The sequence below is a fragment of the Vidua macroura genome, chromosome 18 (genome assembly GCF_024509145.1).
Source record: "Vidua macroura isolate BioBank_ID:100142 chromosome 18, ASM2450914v1, whole genome shotgun sequence".
Lineage (NCBI taxonomy): Eukaryota > Metazoa > Chordata > Aves > Passeriformes > Viduidae > Vidua > Vidua macroura.
In genome coordinates this window covers 8197659-8220591 of record NC_071588.1, presented here as the reverse complement: position 1 = coordinate 8220591, position 22933 = coordinate 8197659, and the positions used below count along the sequence as shown (strand labels likewise).

Here is a 22933-nt window from a genome sequence, read left to right as displayed (position 1 = left end):
GAAGGGGACTTTGTGAGGTCGTGTAGTCCAACCTCCTACTCAAAGCAGGGCTGATAACAAAATTAGACCAAGTTGCTCAACATGTCCACTCAGTATTTCCAAAATCTCCAGGGATGGAGATTCTACAGCATCTATGGGCAACTTCTGGTTTTAGTGTTAAACCGATTGTCCAGTGATACTTTTCCCCTTAAAAACATGAGAGTTTGCCTTGCTGCAACTTGGGACCATCCCCTCTTGTCCTTTGTACTCTTTGTTTCTGAGAAGAATCTGGATCACTTTTCTCAGTGATTCCTCTTTATGTAACTTAAAAGAGCAGTTGGATATTTTCCACCACCACCCTGTTTTCCCCTCCCAGCCTATACAAACCCAGTTTCTTCAATTTTTTTTCTTTCATGTCACATCCTTCAGCTCCATATGCATCCTAATGGTTTTCTGCTGGGTTTGGTGCAGTACTGGAAGGGAGGAAAACTGGATGCAGAATTCCAGATGTGCCCTCACAGCAGGAATCAGTTCCCTTGACCTGTTGGCTGTGTGCATAACACAACCGAGTCCTTGGTCAGCCTTCATCACTGGGAGCTAGCACTGCTCATGGATAAAAGTGGATATTGTTCTGATAATTTGGAGAAGGCTTTCACTTAAGGTGAAGTATTTTAGGAACTTTTAAAATAATATCTGGAAAAAAAAATCCCAGACCCAGGAACATTTTATTAAGTTATTTCAATTGTATTTGATTTTGATTTCCAGGTTGCTCAAATGAAGTGTATGGAGCTATAAATGTATTCAAAAATATAGCTTCTATGTTATTGTGTTGTGAGGTAAATAAAAATAAGAGTGTAATAATGTGAAATTCAGAAGTATTGTTCATTTCAGTTGATTTATCTGTGTGAAATATGTGTTCTGTTAATTGGCAGGATGGTTATTAAAGACACTGGTTTGCTTGTGGATGAATCTCCTTTTCAGAAGAGAGCTTGTTTTCCTTTGCTTTAGTACAACTTTCGGGTCTATGTTTGAGCTATTCTCACACTCGTCTTTTTGCAAGGTGCACAAGAAACCAAACGCAGTTCATTGTCAGCTTTGAGCAGGTAGATTGGTAAGATAATTACAGCTTGTAACAAATGTCAGTGATTCAGATAGGGTTATTTGATGGTAGGTCCTTTGGCAGGGTTTCCTGTGCTCCATCGGGGGCAGGAGTTGGTTTCTGTTTCACGAGCATTCCTGTCTCCACCCGTTTCCGCTGGGGAGAGCTGGTGCAGGGACAGCCTCGGGTCCCTCAGTCCCTTCCACACCCTCCTGATGCCCCGGCTGCCTCCACTGCCTGGGCTTGTGCTGTGCCCCTCCAGCCCAGTGACCTCTTAGTGGTGGATTCAATACTGGTTTGTGTATATATGTCTTGTAGAACGGCTGTAGTAGAAATATTTTTCAGTTAGATTTGGGCAGAATCTTCACGACAGTTGAGTTTTAGCAGAGTTGTGCACATCTGTGTGTACTGTTCATCTGTTTGCAGTACCCAAAATCACAACCACCTAAGTTCCCCTAAGAGGAAATCTTTTCTCTTGGAAGTTCTTCTTTTGTATTATAAGAGAATTTTCATAAAATACTGAAATACTCTGTGGTGATTAGGATGCAAATGAGAGTTTTTGTTACATGGTGGAAAGTAATTCGTCTGTGTTGTGGGTATGTTTTAAGTACGAGCAACTCGCAATTAGGCTACAGTTTATAATGTGCAATTACTTCATTTTGCAGTTTTTCTTAACATTAGCAGCTGCCACTGCAGTACATTACTTCTTGCTTCTTCAAGAAGTAAGGCAGAAGGAAGGCAGATTGCTTCACCAAATATTGCTGATGTGTCCTGAGTAAAATTTCAGGTCATTTGAGCACTCCAAATCAATACTCCCCAAAATGCTTCAGTCCAGAATTTGCCCAATTTTATTGGGATTTGGATGTTGCAAAATATCCCAAATGACATTCAGGTTGACTTTTATATTGGATTTTTTTTTTTAGTGTTTCATAATTGTGAAATAGCTTCCTTTCAGCTACTGTAGCCAACATGTCTTAATGCTGATACCTCCTCTGAACAAACCACCAAGCTGTGAATATGCTGAGGGTTTACTGTTGGCATGTCTTTTTAGAAACATGGAAAAAACATGCAGAAAATGCCTTGTAATCTGATACAAAGGGAAGTAACTTCTGATAGTGGTGAGATGCACACTCAGTGCTAGTGGTTTGGTTGCTTTGGTTTGCAAGTGAAATACTGAACTAACCATGGCAGAGTGGACAGTAGCAATGACCTTGTTTTCATCAGTGCTTTGAGATAGTTTTCATTTTGCAGTGATGTTTCTGTCAGGTTTAGGAAAATCTCTGCTTTTGAGTGTGCATGGATAATTTTGTTCTATTTTCTGTTGGAATGAAATACCATGAGCTATCTCTTCCGAAGATTTATGTGGTATGGAAATAATTAAATAAGCTGATTTTAGGAGGAGTACATGGCATATATGTCAAATTAGAACCTTAGCAGACAAAGGACTAAACCACACTGGAGGATTTGTTAATCCTATCACCACTCACAGCTCTCTGGTAGGGCTCTCCCTTCTCTCTAGGAAAGGGGAAATGTTTCCTGCACACATTTATGATTCCTGCTTTGCTGCTTGGGATGTGGTGGTTGTTTTCCAGGCTCTGGAGTAACAGTGATGATGTTGCTGACCTGTCCTTTGCTGTCCTGGTGGGTTTTTGTTGCCCCTTGAGGAGCCTTAAGCACAGGGGGAGGAGGTGGGCACCTCATCGGCTGTGTGGAGGCTGAGCTCTCCTGGGAGGCCCAGACACCTGAGCTGAGCTTTGCAGAGCTGAGCCTTGCAGGCTGACCTGTGCTGATCTTGGGCTGTGCTGCTGCTGCAGGGGCAGCTTTTCCCTCTATGCCTCTACTCTGCCACTCCTTCTTCCTGTCTTGTGCTGGGGCCTGCACAGCTGGAGCATTTGCTGTGTTGGAAAGCTGGTTGAGCTGAAGAGGGACTTCATAAAAAAATAAAATTGAAAGGTGAGAAGTTGAAATGATGGATACAAAGCCCTGTGAGTGCTGGTGCTGACACAGGAGGGGAATAGGACTATGCAGGTAAAAGCTTCTTTACTGTTCTTGCTTCAGCTTGGAGCTGCTTTAGTTCTCTGAACTGACACAAAAAAAGGCACTGCTCCAACCAAAAAAGTGAGAAAGGGCAGGGATGTGAGGCATAAAAGGGAGAGTGAACCACAGCCCCTCCTTTGAATTCACTGAGACCTTAGGTGATCTCATGTTGCTGAGCTCTTACAATTTTAGCCCAAAACTCATTCCCAATAGGAATTTATATACCGAGGAGAAAGATAGTGATATTTAATATTGTAATATTTTATCAAAAGTGATGGGGGCCTTTGGAATGAATTTATTTCACAGATGCCAAAGGGCCTTTAAACATAGTGAAGTTTGTTAAATCTGGTATCGATGCTATCAAAGGAAATACTGGCAGTGCAGAGCCAGTAAACCTCTAAATAGGGAAGGGAAGTGGGAAGGGAAGAAATAGATAAAGTGAGATGTAAGAGTTTTCTATTTTCTGAAGACTAACTTGAAGTGGCTTAAAACAGAGTAGGCGTACGTGGTGCTTTGAAGTCAGCGTTCTACAGCTAAAGGTATGGAAAGAAAAATACACATTAGAAGAGATTGAGAGAATTGATTTTTTTTTTTTTTTTTGCAAACAACTAAGATTAATCAAAGCACCATAAAATTAAATAACATCTTTAGCCAAACAGTTCAGAACCTTGGGTGAAATAGCCAGTATTTTTCTAATGCCACTGTTAAGGTGTAGTTCTAGACCTGCTGCTCTTCATAGTTCTGTTTAGTAGGTTCTAACAAAACACAAATCATCTGGTCTGCCACACCCAGGATTATGAATTGACTGAGCTTCTGGCAAAAGTAATTAATTTAACAGACTCCATTTTGCATGACTAGCTATTCATTCTCAAAATACTAAGAGTGATCGAAGGAATTATACTGTTAAGTAATTATTATGTGCATAGTAAGTAGCTTAAAATTGAATTTTTTGCAAGGATCCATCAAACACTACTTTTCAAATTCTGAAAAATAAAATTGTGCCTTTGTAACCTATTAGAGCCCAGAATGGTTTGAGTTGGAAGGGACCTTAAGGATCAAGAAGAGCCAGCCCCCTGCAGGGACACCTTCCACCAAACCAGGTTGCTCCAAGCCCTCTCCAGCATGGTCTGGAACACCTCCAGGGATGGGGCATCCACAGCTGCTCTGGGAAGCCTGTGCCAGTGTCTCATCAGTATTAATTAGATTTATTTGAGCAGATGAAATGAAATGAAAGCAAATCTTAGGAAGTTGTGAAAGTGCCTTAAGAATTTGTGGTGTGAAGGGCAAAAACCTGTAGTAGATCAGATCTGAGTAAAATCACTTCAGAGTAATTATTCACCTTTGTCATGGGAGGAAGGAGTTGGCGTAATTGTAGCAGGAAGCTTTACTATTAGGATTGATTTGGATTGTTAAGAGGAAGATGACTGAAGCTGTAGGTGGTAAAGGTGAAGGCAGTGCTGTTCCAGTTTGACCCAGTAAGCCTCAGAGGTTAACTAAAAGCACAGTGGAGTCTGCAGGGGTCACATGGGCACCTTGCTATGGACTTGTGGTAAAATAAAGGGCACTGATTTAGAAATTATATTTCTTTTTTCCTTTTTTGGGTTTTTATTTGTTCACTGTTTTTTAAAGAATCTAATGGTGAGGTAACTCTCCATTTTCATGGGTTGCTGACTTTCCTACATGGCAGGAGTTAGTCTGTAAAACGGAATCTTTAATGGAGAAATGTAGACGTCTATTAAGATGCCCCTGTTTCTGTAGTTTATTTCCTGAAGTCTCAGCTGACAAACCTGAGAAATGCTTTGTTATTGAGAACCTCTTCTAGAGAAAGCTGAGAAATCAAAATGAAACTGTGACATGGATTGTCTTTTTATAAACAGGTTTCTTGAAACAAGGCAAGTGTAATCGCAGTATAGGTAGGCACTTGTTCCTTCTAAAACCAGGTGCTGATTTTGTAAATTAGTGCTAATAAAAAAGTCTAATGAATACTACACTTGTCTTCAAAATATTATGAATAAATGGAGGAAAGTAACAAATATTTCTAGTAAACGTAGGTGTTTACAGTTGGCTACAATTGGCTTTAGCAGTGTAAAAATGACACATTACTCAGTGTCCTCAAATAGTCTTTGACTATTTTTATCCTTTTTCCAGTCTTTTCTCTTTATTAAAAAAGTCATACACTGTAGCTGCTCTCTGTGGTTTAATCATGTAGAAGAAGAAAGTAATTATTCTGAAGAATGTGGAAGGGTTAACATCTGGTTATTAACAAAACAGCTCCAAACAAAAAACCCAAAACCCTCTGCAAATCTGCACTTCTGCAACCACCTTCCCCCATCCCCAAAAGTTACAGTGAGCAGTCTGTTACAGTGGTTGTTACTGTGTCATAATATTGCATTATTTTATTTACAGGAGTCTTAAAAATAAGTTTAAGCTATTTGCATTGTAACTTGATAAATGTCAGTGTGTTGTGTAAATGTCCATGATTGAGCTAAATGTAGACTGAATGAAAAGATTAAAGATCTCCATAGATCAGCTTGCTTGCTAGGAATTATTTTTGACTTTCCTATTCTGTGTGTAAGCCGAATTACCCAATATTTCACAAAGATTCTTGTCTCTGGATATGCCCTTGGAATCATGTTTCCACAGCAACACAAAGCTACTGATAAAAAAAATCCCTTTTAAACTTCAAATCAGTCTTTTATTTAGAGTTGTAATTAGGATGTTTGCTGGTAGCGTTGTGTATTTTGTGTGTGTGTGCTGAGAGCAGCCTGTAAAACAGCCACGAGGTGAATAATCCTCGAAATGTTGGAAGAACATCCCATGGTGGGGGAAGCCTGCAGGCAGCGTGGCAGAGGAGCAGGCAGTTGTTTTTCAGCGTGGAGGACCAGCCCTGTGTGGGATGCAGCGACTGCCAGGAGCTGGCTCCTTTCCTGCCGGCAGCTGCGGCGTGCTCTCACTTGTTCCAGTTCTGCCCCAAATGAAACATGCGAGGAATAGGAAAGGGTGGAAGAACATGCAGAAGGGGCTGAGCTTTGGCACTCGGCCACACGTGCCTGGTGAAAGCTTCCCTTGCCGCCAGGGAGTTCATGGGAGAGGGGCGCATGGCCTGAGCGGGCAGCGCTGTGGGCTCAGAGCTGCCGTGCCTTTCTGGTCACTGCTCTTGGAAGCAGCCCCGCCCTGGGCTTCTGTTTGAAAAGGAAGTTGGTACCAAAGAGTAGAAGGGAAAAAAAAAACTGGCTTTAAAAGTTATGTGGTGCAACTTCTTGGGTTAAATGCTCATTTGTTTATTTTGTGCCGCTGTGCCTGATGTTTTACTTAGTCAAAACTTCGCTGTGCCTGATGTTTTACTTAGTCAAAACTTTATTATGTATTTACAAGATACTTAAAATCGGGATTGATAAACTCTGCTGCTGGCGCTTGTATTGATTTTCACACGATGTTGCAAAAGTGTCTAAATAACGGTGCCATTGCAGGTTGTCACAGGTTAGTAACTACAGCTTGAAATAGGAATAATGTTGTGGCTACAACGGTTGGGCAGTTGTAAAATCTGTATGTAAATTTATCCCATTACAGATAAATAGCACTCACAGCTCAATGATTGCTTCAGCTTGTGAGGCTGCACATGATTGAGGTAGAAATAAATCCTCCCTTCTGAATATTTAAAGTGTTGGTGTCTAGATTCATCATAATGGGACAGTTCTGTGGGTGATAATCAGTACATGTGCTTAACAATTAGAAACTAGAAACTATAAACTGGCACTCTAAGAGTTCTTAATATGGGAACTGTTATTCCCACTTAACAGATTTTTATCTTCTCTGGAAAGAAGTCAATATAATAGAAAGTTCCTGACTTCGGAAGGTGTCCCAGTTAACTGCTTCATTGCAAATATAACCAGTTGTTGTGAGGTTTAGTAGAAGCTGACAGCCCAGACAAATAGGTTACACTGTGCACACTGGGACAGCACTGCCAGAATGCAAATAATCTAAATTTAGGATATACTGGGAGGCGGATGGGATGGGCTGTGGAGCTGATCCTGGTCGGACTGCAGGGGGAGCACGGGTGATCAGGAGTTGCAAATGAGATCAGTAATTGCGGCTGCGGCTGCAACCCGCAGAGATGAGCTGGTGCATGGGCTGCAGGGAGATGCACCGGGGCCTGCATTTGCACCTTCAGGGTGGTTTTGTTTGCAAATACTGGAATGCACACTATGAGCAGCATATTTCTTCAGCAGAGCTCTGGGGTGGAGTGTGTAAATCTGCTGCTGGTGGCAGGCAATGAACAGTTGGATGGAGGGAAAGCTTGGGAAATGGTTCAGTCTCCCTTACAAAGGACCCGGTTCTGTGAGTTTAAGGGGTTTCCTGCGTAGTCAATCAGTTATTTCAGTAGGGCTTCATAGGCCAAATAGGGGTCTGGTTGTGGCCTGACTCTTCAATTCCACTGAAGTTCAGTCTAATGTGTAGCTTTTACGCTTTCCTATAGCACGTGTCAAATCAAGAAAGCATTTTTTAAGGGTCACAGAGTTTACTTTAGGCAATATGTGCTTTAAGGGCTGTGGCTGAGAATGTGAAATGGTATTAACTAGGTAATACAGATTCTCAATGTACCTGCATTATGCATGACATTTAAAATATTATGCACCAGCAAGTGTACGTGACTGCTTGTATGATTAGCTTCTTGCTCATAGAAGTTGAGATAATCCCTCGGATGTTTAATCAAGTTACAGAAAGGCTTATATTTCAAAAAGTGTGACATCAGAAATAAATCCAGTATCCCCTTTAATGTTTCAGCTAGACAGTATTTCAGTGTTACTCCCCTCAGCTGAGGCAGTGGAAGCTTAGCTGCGTTAGTGTGGGGAAATCCAATACAAACAGAAAGATGACTGTATGGGGAAGGTACCCTGGAGAGGAAACTGATTGCATCTTTATTCCAAATATGCAGCTTTTTTCCCCTAGTGAACCACGTATATTATAGCTGAAGCATCAGAAAGCAAAATTAGCCATCCTTTTCTAAATGACAGCATAAAACTTGTGCTAAGAAAATGCTTGAAGGACTGTAGGTGAAACAGCTACAAGAGAGGAAATCTTGGTATGTTTCATTGATGAATTTATGTTCATGTAATCTGTACAAGGAAAGATAACATATTTTCCATCAATAACCAGCTCTTGCAAAACAATAATTGATTTATCAAATATTTTCAGAGACTGGGAGTTTTTATTTAAGCAGCATCAATGGGTAAAAATTGGCATTTATCCTTTTTGTACTCTGCATAGCTGCTGCTGTCCAGTCCTTTGAAAGGACGTAAGATTCTGCATTGTGGCAGAAAAAATGCCCAGGTCAGTACAGAGGAGGAGGCAGAAGGTTTGTTTATAATGATGAAATGGCCCATAGGATTCTTTCCCAAATCCAGGTTGTTCATGCTTCAGAGTTATTTCTGGTTTTGTTTTCTGCTTGTGACCGACCTCACTGGTCTATTGTAAACACCACAGGTGACGAGCTAAGAAAATTACTGGAGCCCAAGTGCTCTTGGAGGTGATGCCAAGTTCCACTTAACAGCACCTGGTTATTATCTATTTTGGGATGAGGAGCTGCTAATGTGTCACCTATACATGTTCAGTAGCAACAGTTGTAATGAATACTTGCTCAGCAAGTGGCATTTCAAAGCTCCCCATGGAACGTTTGAGTTCAGTGTTTCTAGAGGCAAATAAATGATGCTGTCTGTGAGTACAGGCCAGGGTTGGGGATGCAGGCAGGTCAAAGGGATTGAGTGGGAAAACCGTGCAAAAAGAATGTCATTACAGTTACATATGCATGTGCTGTATGAAGATCTTACTGATGACCCTAATTGACTGAATGATGTGTCCATTTGAATAATGAAAGTGAGAAATTTTAAACAGTTTTGCATCCAGTGATGAAATTTTTATTTCATTGAATAATGAAAGTGAGAAATTTTAAACAATTTTGCATCCTGGGATGACAGTACCATCTCAAAAATACCTTGTTGCACCATATTTCTACTTAGTTGTCAAAGAGCCTTGATGTGGCCAGGCATTTAAATTCCTCTGAGGTCTCCTTTTCTCATTGGATCTTTGCATTTTAATCTGCTTTACCTGGTCACCTGGATGTCTCAGCAGAGTAAGGCAAATTAAAAGTGTACCAAAGAAAGTTCTGGGGCTCAATTATAGAAAACTGGTAGGATATAAAGCCTCCTTGGCTGGTATGATTATATTTTTATATTAAATAGTTGAGGCTAACAGAAATGTATGGAATGTAGGCTTGATTATTTTTTAATTTCCTAATAATGCAGTAGCAGGCTTGAGTAGGGACAAGAATCATATAAACACATCTAAATTCTAATTAATTAAATTACCATATACTTCTAATACAGTAGAAGATAGGATAATGAGATGCTTTGTAATTTATATAAACAAGACCATAGAAAACATACTAAAACTTGTTAGAATTCCTAGTCCAGATTTCAAAAAATTAGGTATGTTTTACTGAGACTTTTAATTAGACTCAGGCTGTGATATTCTTCATGAATGCATAGGCATGTTGAACAGAGATATTACTTATTGAGCCTGTTTATTGGTGTAGCTGGGAATGGAGTTCTGAGCTCCTGGAAAGAGTCTTGTAAATGTAGAAGGCAGTGAGTTCCTTACCGTGGGTCACAGTCACTGTGATCCTCACTGTGCTGCTGCCTGCTCCCACTCATGTGTGTACCTGGATACAGCTTGCTTTCTTCAAACTCTTGTTATCTTTGGAACTGAACTGGGAAAGGTGTTGTCACAAATTCTCCATCTCTTTTGTTCTTCCGTGTCTGTTGCAGAGGTGGTGACAAGTATAGATTGATGGAAGCATGAAAGATTGTGACAACTGGTATTACTTGTGGGAGCTGGACACAGGATGTGGTATTCTGTTGCTTAAGAGATAATTTCTGAAGGTTTTTCTGCAGCCCAAAGTGAATGGGTTAACTCTAGATGAACTTTCTCAAACTTTTGATGATTGCAGCATTTAGAAAAAACCTCAGACTTGGTTGTTGCACAGGCTGATAAAGAGAACAAATACCTTTTTCTTTGTGCAGTACCCACGAACCACAGACTCCAAGTCAGCAGGGAAAGCCAATGGCTGTAGAGACCCAAATAGGCTGGTGAAAGAACAACAGTGTTTTGTCAGTTCACCAAACTAAAAGGCGTGTCACTGTCACCTCTCCCCATTTGATAAAAGTAAATGTAAACAAAATGCACCAACCCTGTGTTAAATGAATTCCCATTCTTTCTTTCTGAATTGAATGAATTTAATGTTCCTTGTAATTGATGTTATTGATTCTCTTCTAGTTCTGCTTATGATAACGTCAACAAAGTTCGAGTTGCTATAAAGAAAATCAGTCCTTTTGAGCATCAGACATACTGCCAGAGAACTCTGAGAGAGATCAAGATCCTACTGCGCTTCAGGCATGAGAATATTATTGGAATAAATGACATTATCAGAGCTCCAACTATTGAACAGATGAAAGATGTGTATCCTTTCAGTGTTATTTGGCATCATTAGTAATGGTTGCCTCCTCTCTTTTGATTGTTTCTTCCCCTTCATCCTCTTCCTTCCTAAATATTAATAAAAGTTGGCTTCTGTTATTGTAAATCAAAAGGGAAGTTAATAGTATTTGATCAGTTTATAGTTTTGATGTAGATGAGCACTAGTTTAATTCTTTCTTTTCCAGGAAAAGAGAATATCTTCTGTCTTCCAAGGCAAAGAACTCAACATTGTAGAGAAGATTTAGTTTAGTCACATAATTCTAAAACTACATTTGATCTTAGTAAAGCTCCTGTTACAACTGGTTGCTTTGATGAGAAAATAAAATGGCCAGACTCTGCTATAATTTTCTCAAATTTTATTGAATTAAGGGGGAAGAAGATTTTACTTAACTCATTCCTGTCAAACAAACAAACAAACAAACAAAAAAACAAACACCAAAAAAAAAAAACAAAAAAAAAAAACCAAAAAAAAAAACCAAAAAAAACACCCCCACACCTTCTTTTCATTTTCATCGCAATCTTATTAAAAAATAATCTGAATGAGCTATAGGGATTTAATATTGGGACAAGAAGGACTGTTGTGTTCCATGTAGCATAATTAATACATATAGTAGAGAAGAACAGCTGAATTTTTAAAGTGGGGACATAATGAAGAAAATTGATCAGAAATTATGAGATCTTCTACATTTCCTGCTTTTATGCAATTGCAAGCAAGTATCTTGGAAGCTTATTACTCATTAACCAAAAAACCACCCTTTGTTTCTTGGCAAGCAGGATAGGAATCAGATGAAATTAAGATTCCAATAAAAGTCAAGCTCTACTATGAAGAAATAGAGGTTTATGATGATTAATTTGAGAGGATCACATGCTGGTGCCTCTTTATTCTATAAAGGGCTGCATCATGTAACAGGATTGATTGGATTCCACACTTGTAAAGCAAGAGTCAGCTACACAATTTCATAGTTGTCATCAAACAGACAAATAAGAGAGAAAAGGTGCTCTAGAAGTTTCCTTGGGTACTGTACGTTGATCTCTGACCTGACACCAAGTTTTTTTGCTGCCTTACATCTAATACCTCACAGATACATTGTGCAAGATCTTATGGAGACAGATCTTTACAAGCTCCTAAAGACTCAACACCTCAGCAACGACCACATTTGTTACTTCCTTTACCAGATTCTGAGAGGGTTAAAATATATCCATTCAGCCAATGTGCTTCACCGTGACCTCAAACCTTCAAATCTGCTGCTTAACACCACATGTGATCTCAAGGTGAGTTGAAATTTCTTACAGATTTTCCATGAATATGGGGTTTTTACTGGGTATTAATGTGATTTTTGTCCTGGAAAGATTGCCAAAACATTATTTGGTTTGATAAAATAATTACCAAGATTTGAGTGACTAAGAATCTGTTAGACTGCTGTAATGAGTGCATCACTGTTTCCATCTGGAGGCTGACTTGGAAACAGCCTCTTTGAAAGCTGGGTGAAAATACTGATCTGAAGCAGCATCATGTTTACCTCAAAAGTAAACTCAGAACTGTGTATGTTTCAAGATTTGATTTCTCTGTGTACACTGTTAATGTTTTGTTGTTGGAAAAGGACTTCATATTAGTGGACAGCTAAAGCGGTGTCTGAGATTCAGTGCTGATTAAATGCATGGCAGTTACTTAGGGAGGGAATGTTCCTAATTTGCATTTCCAGTGATCGGCTCTGTACTCGTTAATACTACAGAGCTTAGAGCTGTTATGATTCTTGGAAAATGTCAGCTCAGTACTTAGTAGCATTCAGTAAAGCAAACCAAGTGTGAAGAAATAGAACAGAAATAGAGAATAAAACAGAAAACATGCCATTCTGTACCTTTCAGTTGGTTTTGAGTCTTCAGTGTGATCATAGTTATCACACTTCTCCTGATGATATGAGGAGAGCAGGATTTCAGAGTACTGCTCTCCATAACACAAAGAGCTATTTAGCCTGGATCTCCTCTGCTGAGGAACAGAGGAATCCAATAGAATTTGCCAACATTGATAATGTTGTCAGTGGCATAGAGGTGGTGAATAGGGAGCAGTTGTGTTCACTGTCCTTACCTATGGAAAAGGCTGGGGGGGAGAAAAGGAGCAGGTGAAGTTTACTTGCAGCTTTGTTAAGCTGTGGAATTTGATATCACAGAGCACTGTAGATATTGCAGTTTTTAAAAAAACACCAAGCAAGTTAGCAGAAAAATACCCTTATTGAGTACTCCCTGAGGTTTAGAGTCCCACAGTGGCAGATCCGTGGAAGATGAGAGAGGTATTGGAATACGTTCCCCTTTTCACTGTACATCACGTATTTGCTGCTGGCCATTGATGGAGTGGAATTGCTGAGTTTACAGTGCTTGATCCCAGGTGGTACAACTGTGTTTGTTGAATACTGTCTTGCTCCTAATTGCCCTTTGATTTTTAGTGTAGCTCTAACTTTCTCAATAAACAAACCACAAAACAAAAACACCCTCTTCAAAGTGTGAACCAGTTGTGGGCTGTACAGGTTTGTCACAATTCCAAGAGTGTCACACAATTCCTTGCTGTTTGTATGCTGGTCCATTCTAAAGACTGGCTACACGATCAATTCTATCTACATAATGAAAACTCAGTTAATAAAACAACCAAGAATTGTTACCTACTGCAGCAGGCATGAAAAGGTGATGAGAGAGGGATTTTTTTAAAGGAAAACTGCAAGTTAGTTTCATGATTTTACCAGTTACTCAGAAGATGCAACTGTTTGAACCACCATCTTATCAGTAGCAATTAAACTTAATGTCTCTTGTTTCTTTTTATACAAATACACAGAGGCACAGGCTGCTCAACAATACAACTGCAGATATTTCAGTATATTAGTAGTACTGTTGGTGTCATTTCATTTGCTTAGTAAATGGTTGCATGTACATGATCCTCCTAAATCTTCCCATCTGCTTGATAGCTTCATCCAATTTTAAGCCATCTCTATTTAAAAAACCCCGATAGTGATTGCAAGAACATTGTTTTCAAGAAGTGGAAGCTAAATATATAGATAGGATGCTGGTTCTATTTATTTATTTGTTTGTTTGTTTATTATTTTAAAATTTATTTAGCAGGGCAGTAATTTCTTCTGTCTCAGTAGCATTTGTTCTGTCTCTCCAAGGCATGAAGCACTGACTGACATACCTGGGTCTTTCATGATGTAGTTTTTTATTCTCTGCTATGACTTAGTGAAAATGCCAAGAAAATTTGCCTGTTATTGTATTGCTCTCAGATTGTTTATTTTATTTTTGTTACTGTTTTCGTTCACGTGGAGAAGCCTAAAAACCAACTCCTGGTGCTTTGCTTGCTACACATCATCATTTGTACGGGCACAGTGGCCCCAGAGCCCCTGCAGCAGGGCAGCTGCTCTCTGTGTCCTACTGGCACGGGTGAGAAGTGTCTGCCCTCCCCAGCCACAGCCAGGGCTGTGCCCGTCCCTCACCCGGGGCTTCAGGCAGAGCCCTGGATCTCCAGCGTCCCTTTCACTCTGTGCTCACTTCTGTCAGCTCTGCAGCCAAAACCTCTTCCTTGTAGCTTCAACCTTGAAGTCTTCCTCAATAATGGTGTTTCTGCTTTTCTGCTTAACCTGTTTCTGCTCCAGTCAGCAGGGGCTTTTTGTCATTTTAATGAGCTCTCTTTGTCATTATTCTTCCTTTCCATCCCATGAGCATTTTTCTACTTGAGTTGAGAGATTCAGAGACATCTTCTGTAATTCAGTTCTTGCTTTTCACTGTGGACCAGAGAGTGTCTTTCTTCTTTTGTTTTAGTAGTAACAAACCCTAGCACTTTGCTTTTGTGTAATACTGAAATTCTGCACAAGTCTCTTTGCCTGTAATCTTATCTAGCTTTTTCCGAGGTTAGGAGGAAGAGATTACAACAATTTTCCTGCTGCATAATTATTTTCTGAAGTCTCTAAGCTGTCCTCTTATGGTTTCTTAGTTTCTTTCTTTAGAGGAGGCTCTTCTGATTATTTGTACTGAGTCTCTTTATGTAAGCTAATTGCACACAAGGCAGCTGCTCTGTTCCTGTAGCCTGGGAGAGCCTTGCCATGCTTTAAAAAGGTTCTTTTTGGGGTTATTCTCTAAGGATTCAGGGAGCTGGGTTTATTTTTTTAATACGTAGCTAAAGTAATGGCATGCAGCTTGGCTTATGACATTCATTATTGCCTTTTCTTCAGACCCTCTGTGTAACAGTCAGCTGCTGAATCTTGTCTTTCAGATGTAGCTTTTAGTCAGGTGAAGTATTTCTTCCCTAACTGATCTATCAGTTATTTCACTGATAGGCTGTCCCCTACAGGAAAATTAAGAAATATCTGCCAGGGCAAAGTGAGGTTTCTGTGGTTTTGGTAGGATTTTCCATTACTGACTTTATTGACTATAGCCTATTTTCACTTCACATTTTCAGTATAATCACTGTATACAATTAACTATCTAAGAGTAAATATTATAAAACAAATAAAGCAGAGGAACCTCCCACTGTTTGCCATTCCTACATTTGATGCCTGGTTTTCCTGAGAGTATGTATTCTTTCATGGAAATACACTTTGTGTGTCAATCATAACCTGGTATTTTTTGGGGGGCAGCAGAAGCTTGTGAGTGTGTCTAATATGCCACTCAACAACCTTTCCACTGACCTTTGGGAGGGTAAGAAAGGAACAGCTGCTCTGCTCTACAGCAGTCTGTCTTCACATTTTCAATTTTCTTAATTTCTCTCTAGACACTAAATAGCTCTGAAAACCTTGGAGCCTCCTTACCAGAGCATAACTAAAACCACCTTTTTCTCGCTAGTCTTAGATCAGTGTTTGTTTTTCTTTTCATAGTTAGATAAATCTGTTTTCCTTATAAAGGGTTGAGAAATATTTTCTTTCTTGTGTTTTGTTTTTGGGGAATTTTTTTTTTTGTCTTTTAGGCTTATGCTTCCATCAACAGCCCATAATCTCTCCAGTCTACCATTATCTCATGATTGGATAGGTTGTTTCTTATGCAAAGATGCAGTTATAATGATAGCTTTTGTAAAATCGGGTGTTGAACTTGGTTACAAATGTGTTTGTTGCTAATTATGTTTTCTGGAAGTGTTAATTGCTATTCTTTTTGTTTTCTGGTGAGGTTCTGAGAGGTTGGAGCAGTGTATCTTTGCCTGTTTGCCGAAGGTGCTGTAAGCAAGTCTGTAATGGAACACAAATTGTGAACTGTTTATTCTTACTGGCCCCTGAATGACAGTTGGATATTCTTTGTAACTGATCCAAAACATCTTTCTTCACCTTTGTGCAATAACTTTTCTAAAAACATAGGTTGCCATCTCTGCATTTGTGGGTGTTACATCATTGATTGGGGAATGGTGAATTAGTAATGTTGTAGTATTGGAAATGTGTGTCTAATGTGCCTTTTTTTTTTTCTATTTACTTCTCTAAAACCAGATTTGTGACTTTGGATTGGCTCGCGTTGCAGATCCTGATCATGATCACACAGGATTCCTGACAGAGTATGTGGCCACACGTTGGTACAGGGCTCCTGAAATCATGCTGAATTCTAAGGTAAGGGCACAGTGAGCTGCTGGGGTGCTGCTGTTGCTGCTTATTCTCTTGTGAATTCCAGCTGTGCTGGGAACAGCAAGCCCTTCTCTGTTTTTAGGATCAGAACACATGCACAGCCTTGGGGAGAAGTGGGCATGGTTTCCAGTAGAGCTCCTGGCTTGAAATAAATTGTGATTCTAGAAGCAATTATTGGGTACTAGAATTGAGAAATCACGTGCTCGACTTCCCACACCTCCAGTTCGTTGCCAGTCATGAGAATGCTTCCATCACCAGCTGTGCCACTGAGCTGGAGAGGAGTGGTAGGAATGAGCATTCCACTGCTGCCTCCATCAAGGCTGCAAATGTTACCTTAATGTTATCTTGACATCTTAATTTAGGTTTAGAATGTATAATGAGGGTGAATCTGATTCTGAATGAAGGCATGTGATCCTTCTTATGTGTCAGTCTTAATTGCATTCACATAGTCTTCACGAAATCATTCCTTTGGTTTTTATATATTTTGAATTACTGTTGTGTTCTGTGGCCATTTTAAGGTGCATCCAATCCTTGTGTGGGTGCTGGGTGTCCTTCAGAACCCCTGTGTTCACTCCCACAGCCAGACACTTGTTAACAAAACACCTGGCTGACACCTGGAGCTGTATTTTATATTCTGGGACAGCTGTTGTTGCTGTAGCATTTACAGCTTTTCCAGTTGGTGGGTTTGTTTTGGTATGTCAATAGTGTGTCCAAGCACTTTAAGAAAATTGGGGGTGTTTTCCTCCAGCTTCTTGTATTTTAAACTCACATCTTTTATTTTAAACCCTCACTGAGGCCACAGCACTGGGCTACCCACATCTACTTATGAAAGGCTTTCACAACGAATATATTTTGTATTTGTAAGAGGTGGTCACATTAAAAGTTCCTGGCTTAATGTGTGATTCCTTTTCTGATTCTGGTGCCTTGAACACAAATGGTGAAGGGATGACATCCTGAGGAGCTGGTGCCCAGTGGCTGTGGGGTCAGTGGGGACAGAGCCTTCCCAAGGGAGGGGCAGTGGCAGCAGGCCGGGCACAGTGGGGCTCTGCCACTGCCGGGTTTCACTGCTGTGCCTTTTCCTGTGGGTGGCAAGGGTTAGCCATACACGTGGATATCCCACTGAATGTGTGTTCCATTCCTGTTATATCCCAGTGACTGCTGTGGTCTCCTCCCAGCATCTTCACCTCAACCTGTCACGTTGTACAGAGCAGCCAACCAGCAGCCATTGATTTGGCCATTTCCCCCATTGCCAAAGGCCTTGTCCTGGAGTGCTGCTTAGATCCCCTCAGGGACAGCTGCTTTCACACATGTTCAGCACTGTCAGGGGTTGTGCAATTCAGAATACCTGGTTTCCAAAATGTTTTCATTTAAATTGGTTATAAAATTAGGGAATCTCAATAATTTGCAGTTGGTAATAGGTTTAGCTAAACATAAAAAATCCTTTTGGAAAAGTATATCTTGGAGGCTTCAGTTCTTGCAACCCCTTCAAAGTAGTGTTTTGATATATGGTTCTTGATTATTTCATTTGTACAGAAAAATCAAACAGCATGAGCAAGCACGACTCATCTAAAAAAGAAGATGATTTGTGTGCACTTTCACAGTTTACTAAAGTAACATGTTGCTGCTATTATACAAAAATTTTACAAAAATGTGTTTCTGCTTCACTTGCAGGGTTACACCAAGTCTATTGACATCTGGTCAGTGGGCTGCATTCTGGCAGAGATGCTCTCCAACAGACCCATCTTCCCAGGAAAACACTACCTTGACCAACTTAACCATATCCTTGGTAAGCTTTATGGAAAAGCAGCATTTTCACATCCATCTGTCTCTCTCCATCGTTTCTGCCAGCTGGGCTGGTCTTTCTCCAGTGGGTTGCTGTGTAAGGTGTGGATCTGCAGGTGTGTCCGCTGTCCCCTCTAGTTATTTTTGCAGTAATTGCTACAGGTAATCATTGTTTTAGGGACAACTAGAGGATACTTAGCAATTTATTTACTACATCAGCAGATATATTTTTAAAACAAAATCTAAAAAAATAAATTAAAAGCCCATCTATTATTAGGTCCAGGTCAAATTTTAAAAAATTTCTTTAGGTACACCACTTACTGGGATCTTTTTAAGAGATTACAGATCATTAGACACTCAGATCCATTTATTTATTTAACAAATTGTTTTTAGTAAAAGTTTCTAAAACCTACTCAGGTATGCTGTATCCTTAAAACATTTGGTCTGAAATCTCCTTCCCAGCAGTTTTAATACTGAATTTTAGCAGATATGATACAGCTGTGTTAACGTGATTTTCATAGAATGCACTATTGTTTATATTCATATTTTTTAGGTATACTTGGATCCCCTTCCCAAGAAGATTTGAATTGTATAATAAATTTAAAGGCCAGAAACTACTTGCTTTCTCTACCACACAAAAATAAGGTACCATGGAACAGGCTGTTTCCAAACGCCGACCCCAAAGGTATTTTATACTCTATTACATTGTATCAAAGTGATGGCAGGATGGGAGTTTCCATAACCTAAGAATTTATCTTTACATTGGAAATAGAACATGCAGGCACCTTATAGTAGCACTGTAAATCTAATATCAAATCATAAACCAGCACAAAGCCCTCACGCTAGTTTATCTTTTTAATGCAATTTTTAGTAAAATTGTGGAGTTTGGTCTTTAACTTACATGTGAAATCCAAACTCTTGTCACTGTCCTTGGAAGCACAGTACATTATTCAAGTGCTGATCATCAGCACTGGATTTCGACACTGGCATCAAACAAGTCTTGAACTTTGTTTCTAACATCAGATGGGAGGCAGCTGCTTGCTGCTGCCCTGGGTAGAGTTTTTGCAGACTGTCCATCAGTTGTAGGTTAAATGGGGTCTCATCAGTGGGTGGGATCCTTAGGTACCATGAAGACTTAAAATTTAATGGGTTAAAAGATTCAGTTAGGAGCAAAAGTTATAAAAGCAATGAATATATTAATTGTTAACCTTTCTTAACAAGGCTTTAATAAAGGGTAAATATGATTTTGTTGTGCTAGATAGCTATTTATTTGCCTTTTATACTCAAGTTTGTACAGTTTAAGGGTGGTTGTGTTCACAGTACAGGGCTCTTTTACCTGCTCTAGCACAATTTGTAAGTCACTTCTTTTTTTAACTGATATGATAATTTACTCTTAGTGGATATGAGCAGGTACTGAATTACCATGTAAAAGCTGATTTCTGCAGATGGAACTGTATGGAGCTGATTATCCCTGTCATTGAGGAAAACAGCAGTGATTTATTCTGCTTTTATAACAGTGCTCATCAGTGTGAGAATCCTCCCTGTGGGCTTTGACAGCTCAGATGGCAGCAGTGCTGCTACCTCAGCTGAGGGGGAATGTGCAGTTTGGTGCAGCCCCTTGGCAGTGACACCCTGAGGGCAGCTGTGCCAGGGCAGCTCTCAGGAGCTGGCTGTCACTCACTCAGGGCAGGGCCAGCGCTGTGCCCGGCTGGGGCTGAGCACAGGAGCTGCTGGCACTGAGGGAACCGCAGCAAAACACGGGGTGATGGTTCAGTGCGGGTCTGAGGCTTTTGGAGCTGCCCTCGAGTGCAGATGGGTCTCTTGTGCAGCTGAGTGCTGCAGAGACCCAGAGGAGCTCACTGCAGTGGTGGGTGATGGTGATGGTGCATCCTCCCTCCCCAGGCTGGGCTATGACCTGAGGTCACAGGTGTGCTCCTCGTCCTGGTGCAAAGCTGCAACTGCTGTGCTGCATCAAGAAGCCTCTGTTAAAATTCTGGTTCATAAATGATGCGGTGAGGAGAAGAAATGTGATGATATCTTAGGGCTTTTTGCCCTTCTTTTTTCTCTTTTTGGAAAAAGGAAGTGTGTTACAGGCAAAGTAGCTGACCAGCTGCAGTAGCACTGATTTGTGATGTCTGTCCAGAGTTTCACCAGACCTCACTCTGTCTTACTGGATCTTCAGGTTCTTTATCGATTCTTTGCGAGTTGTCTTCAACAGATTTTGCCTGAATCTCATGAATATAAATGTATTTACATCTTCTCTGGAGAGTATCTTCTATGCTGCTGGTTGTGCCAGAATATTTCACTGTGATGATCTAGAGTTCCTAATGACTTCTGGATGATATTTTCATCTGTAAACAGCCAGGTTTTCTTTTCAGAATAAGAACGTATTCATAATTATTTATTTCAGAAAAGCTCCATCTTAGTTTGGATTTTGGCACAAAAATCCAAAGCATTTTTCTGAGAGAAGAAAAAGTCTCATCTATTTAATTTCTGTTGTAGTTCAAGCCAGATTGTACTGTAGGATTCTGTGCGTTGCTTGCCTTGCCATCCATTCTGGGGCTGAAGGGCTTGGGCAGGGTAACAGCTCTGCTGCAGCAGGTGGTGCAGGGCAGCTGTAGCCCAGCAGTGCTGAGAGAGGGGCAGGCACAGCCTCTGTGCCCAAGTTACAGATGCCAGCTACAGCAGGGGAGCTCCAGGGTGCACTGCCATTAGCACAGACCTTGGGTAGTGGGCATTGTCTGGGTAAGGTCAAGGTTTGTAACACTTTTTTGGAGTGTGTATTAAACCCTTGCTCACTTTTTTTCCTCTTAGCACTTGATTTGTTGGATAAAATGTTGACCTTTAATCCTCATAAGCGGATTGAAGTGGAGCAAGCTTTAGCCCATCCATATCTGGAGCAGTATTATGATCCAAGTGATGAGGTAAAGACATTGTTAAAATGTAAACATTGATAAAATGATCCAGCTGATTATTTTCTATTTTAGTTCAATTTTTGAACTAAAAATTTCTGCTGCACTAATGGAGTTGAAGAACAAATTGCATCAATTTACCCAAATTTGTATTTCTCACTATAATACAACACTTAGGAGATGCCACACAATAAATAGAAACTAAGGTGTCCACTCTCTCCAGAAAATGGAGATTCTCATTTCATGTGAGGCCTGGTTTCATAATGTCTGAGGCAAAGGAGGAGAATGACTGAGTTTGCCATCAGATTATGCTTTAAAAACCTGAATTGGAACTGGCTGTAGTTTATGTACAATTCTGAGGAGATTTTTGGCTCCTTTTTGTGAAGAAATAGGGGGAGCAGGAGATAACCTGGTTTTCCTTAAGGGCCAGATATGTTCATTCCAAGAAATAAAAATGTTTAAATTTTTTTTTTCTTCAAGTAGATACTGAGTTATGAGCCTCAAATAAGTATTTCAACTTGTAGTTTGGATTTGACTAGCTACTTACTGTACTTGATGTAAAATTTGGTAAACCAATACATAAAGCACACATAGGACTAATAGGGGGAGTTCTGCCTTGAAGACTGCTCAGTGTTAGATATTTTTGTGAAGGACATTTTCAGACTTTTCCCCCATCCATAAAAGGACTGCATGAAATTCAACAGCACAATGACATTAAAGTAATCATGTTTCTTTGTGTTATTAAGCCTGTAGCTGAAGCACCCTTCAAGTTTGATATGGAGTTGGATGACTTGCCGAAGGAAAAGCTGAAAGAATTGATTTTTGAGGAAACTGCAAGATTCCAGCCAGGATACCGATCTTAAATCGTGCATAGGTAAAGTCACAGCAATAGGGGACACTCGGGCAGGGGGGGCATTTGAGACTTTGGTGCTGCTGGTGAAATGTAGGACTTGCCTTTGGCAGTACCCAGTAACTCCCTCTCCAAGGACCTGACCTCAGTCCTGTCCTGTTTTTGTGGAAAGTTTCTGTTTGCCCACAGCATTGAAGTGTCCACATGGAATCCAGGCAACTGCCCGAGGTGTTTACCTTACTTGTAGATTACATTTAGGGAATAAGAATTGCATTTCAATAGTGCTGCTTAGAATAAAAGCAATGGTAATGCTTTGAAATGCAAATTTTATTTAAAAAAACATTTTAGGGGGCAATGTTCTTCATATTTTACAGATACGTAATTTTGTCATATGGCTTCAAATGCTTTTTAAAAAATCTCCTCCTAAATGTAATGTACGGAGGAGAAATCTCTTAAATTATTTTAAAGGAAAAAACCCACACACAAAACTTCAATAGGAATTATCTTTAGTTTTAGGTAGCTCCCAAATAGTGTGAATGAATAAGAACAGGTATTTAAACATTCATAAATTAATTGTGATTAATCTTCCTAGCATTTTGAAGGTCTGGCAGTTTAATTTAAGATGAAATGTACTGATAGTCACTGACTGACTTTTTTTTTTTTAAATCAATGAACTTAACTGGTCTTCCTGTACCACAAGGCTTGCAAGTCTCAGGAGTTTCATACCAAATTGGTCAAACACTGACTTGATTGGAGTACCTGTGAAACTTCTGTGATACTAATAGGGGAAAGTATCCAAGTTTTATGAGTGGAAAGGAAAAACAAGCCAAAGGCAGCAGGCTGCCCTGGGTTTCCTGGTGTGTGCTCTCTGTGCTTTCCTCCCTCAGAGCAGCATTCTGCAATCACTGATTTGTGTGGGCAGCTCCAGCAGGAAGGTGAAGTTTTGAGCCAGGGCACTTCCTTGCCGCCAGAAATCCACAGCTCTGCTGGCAATGTGCAGGAGCTTTGTGGCTTTGCTATAAGCAATAATTTTTCTGCACTAAAAATGTGATTTCAGTTTCTGCATTGCATATACCCCCAGGTTTTCATTTAATGATGAATTAATAGGAAAGAAAAAGAAAAGAAAGTGGGGGAAACTTTTAAAACTATAGTTTTTACTTTA

At 40.1% G+C, this 22933-nt stretch overlaps 1 protein-coding gene across 1 annotated transcript in view; it reads left to right on the top strand.

The window, feature by feature from the left end:
- Window positions 1-22933, top strand: part of MAPK1 (mitogen-activated protein kinase 1) — a 33993-nt gene that overhangs the window by 5831 nt on the left and 5229 nt on the right. The window contains exons 2-8 of the mRNA XM_053993617.1: window positions 10448-10630; window positions 11728-11917; window positions 16096-16212; window positions 17899-18013; window positions 18563-18694; window positions 20824-20933; window positions 21668-21795. Of these exons, the coding sequence (XP_053849592.1) occupies window positions 10448-10630; window positions 11728-11917; window positions 16096-16212; window positions 17899-18013; window positions 18563-18694; window positions 20824-20933; window positions 21668-21784 (964 nt within the window). The 3' untranslated portion in view covers window positions 21785-21795. The remainder of the gene's footprint in view (window positions 1-10447; window positions 10631-11727; window positions 11918-16095; window positions 16213-17898; window positions 18014-18562; window positions 18695-20823; window positions 20934-21667; window positions 21796-22933) is intronic.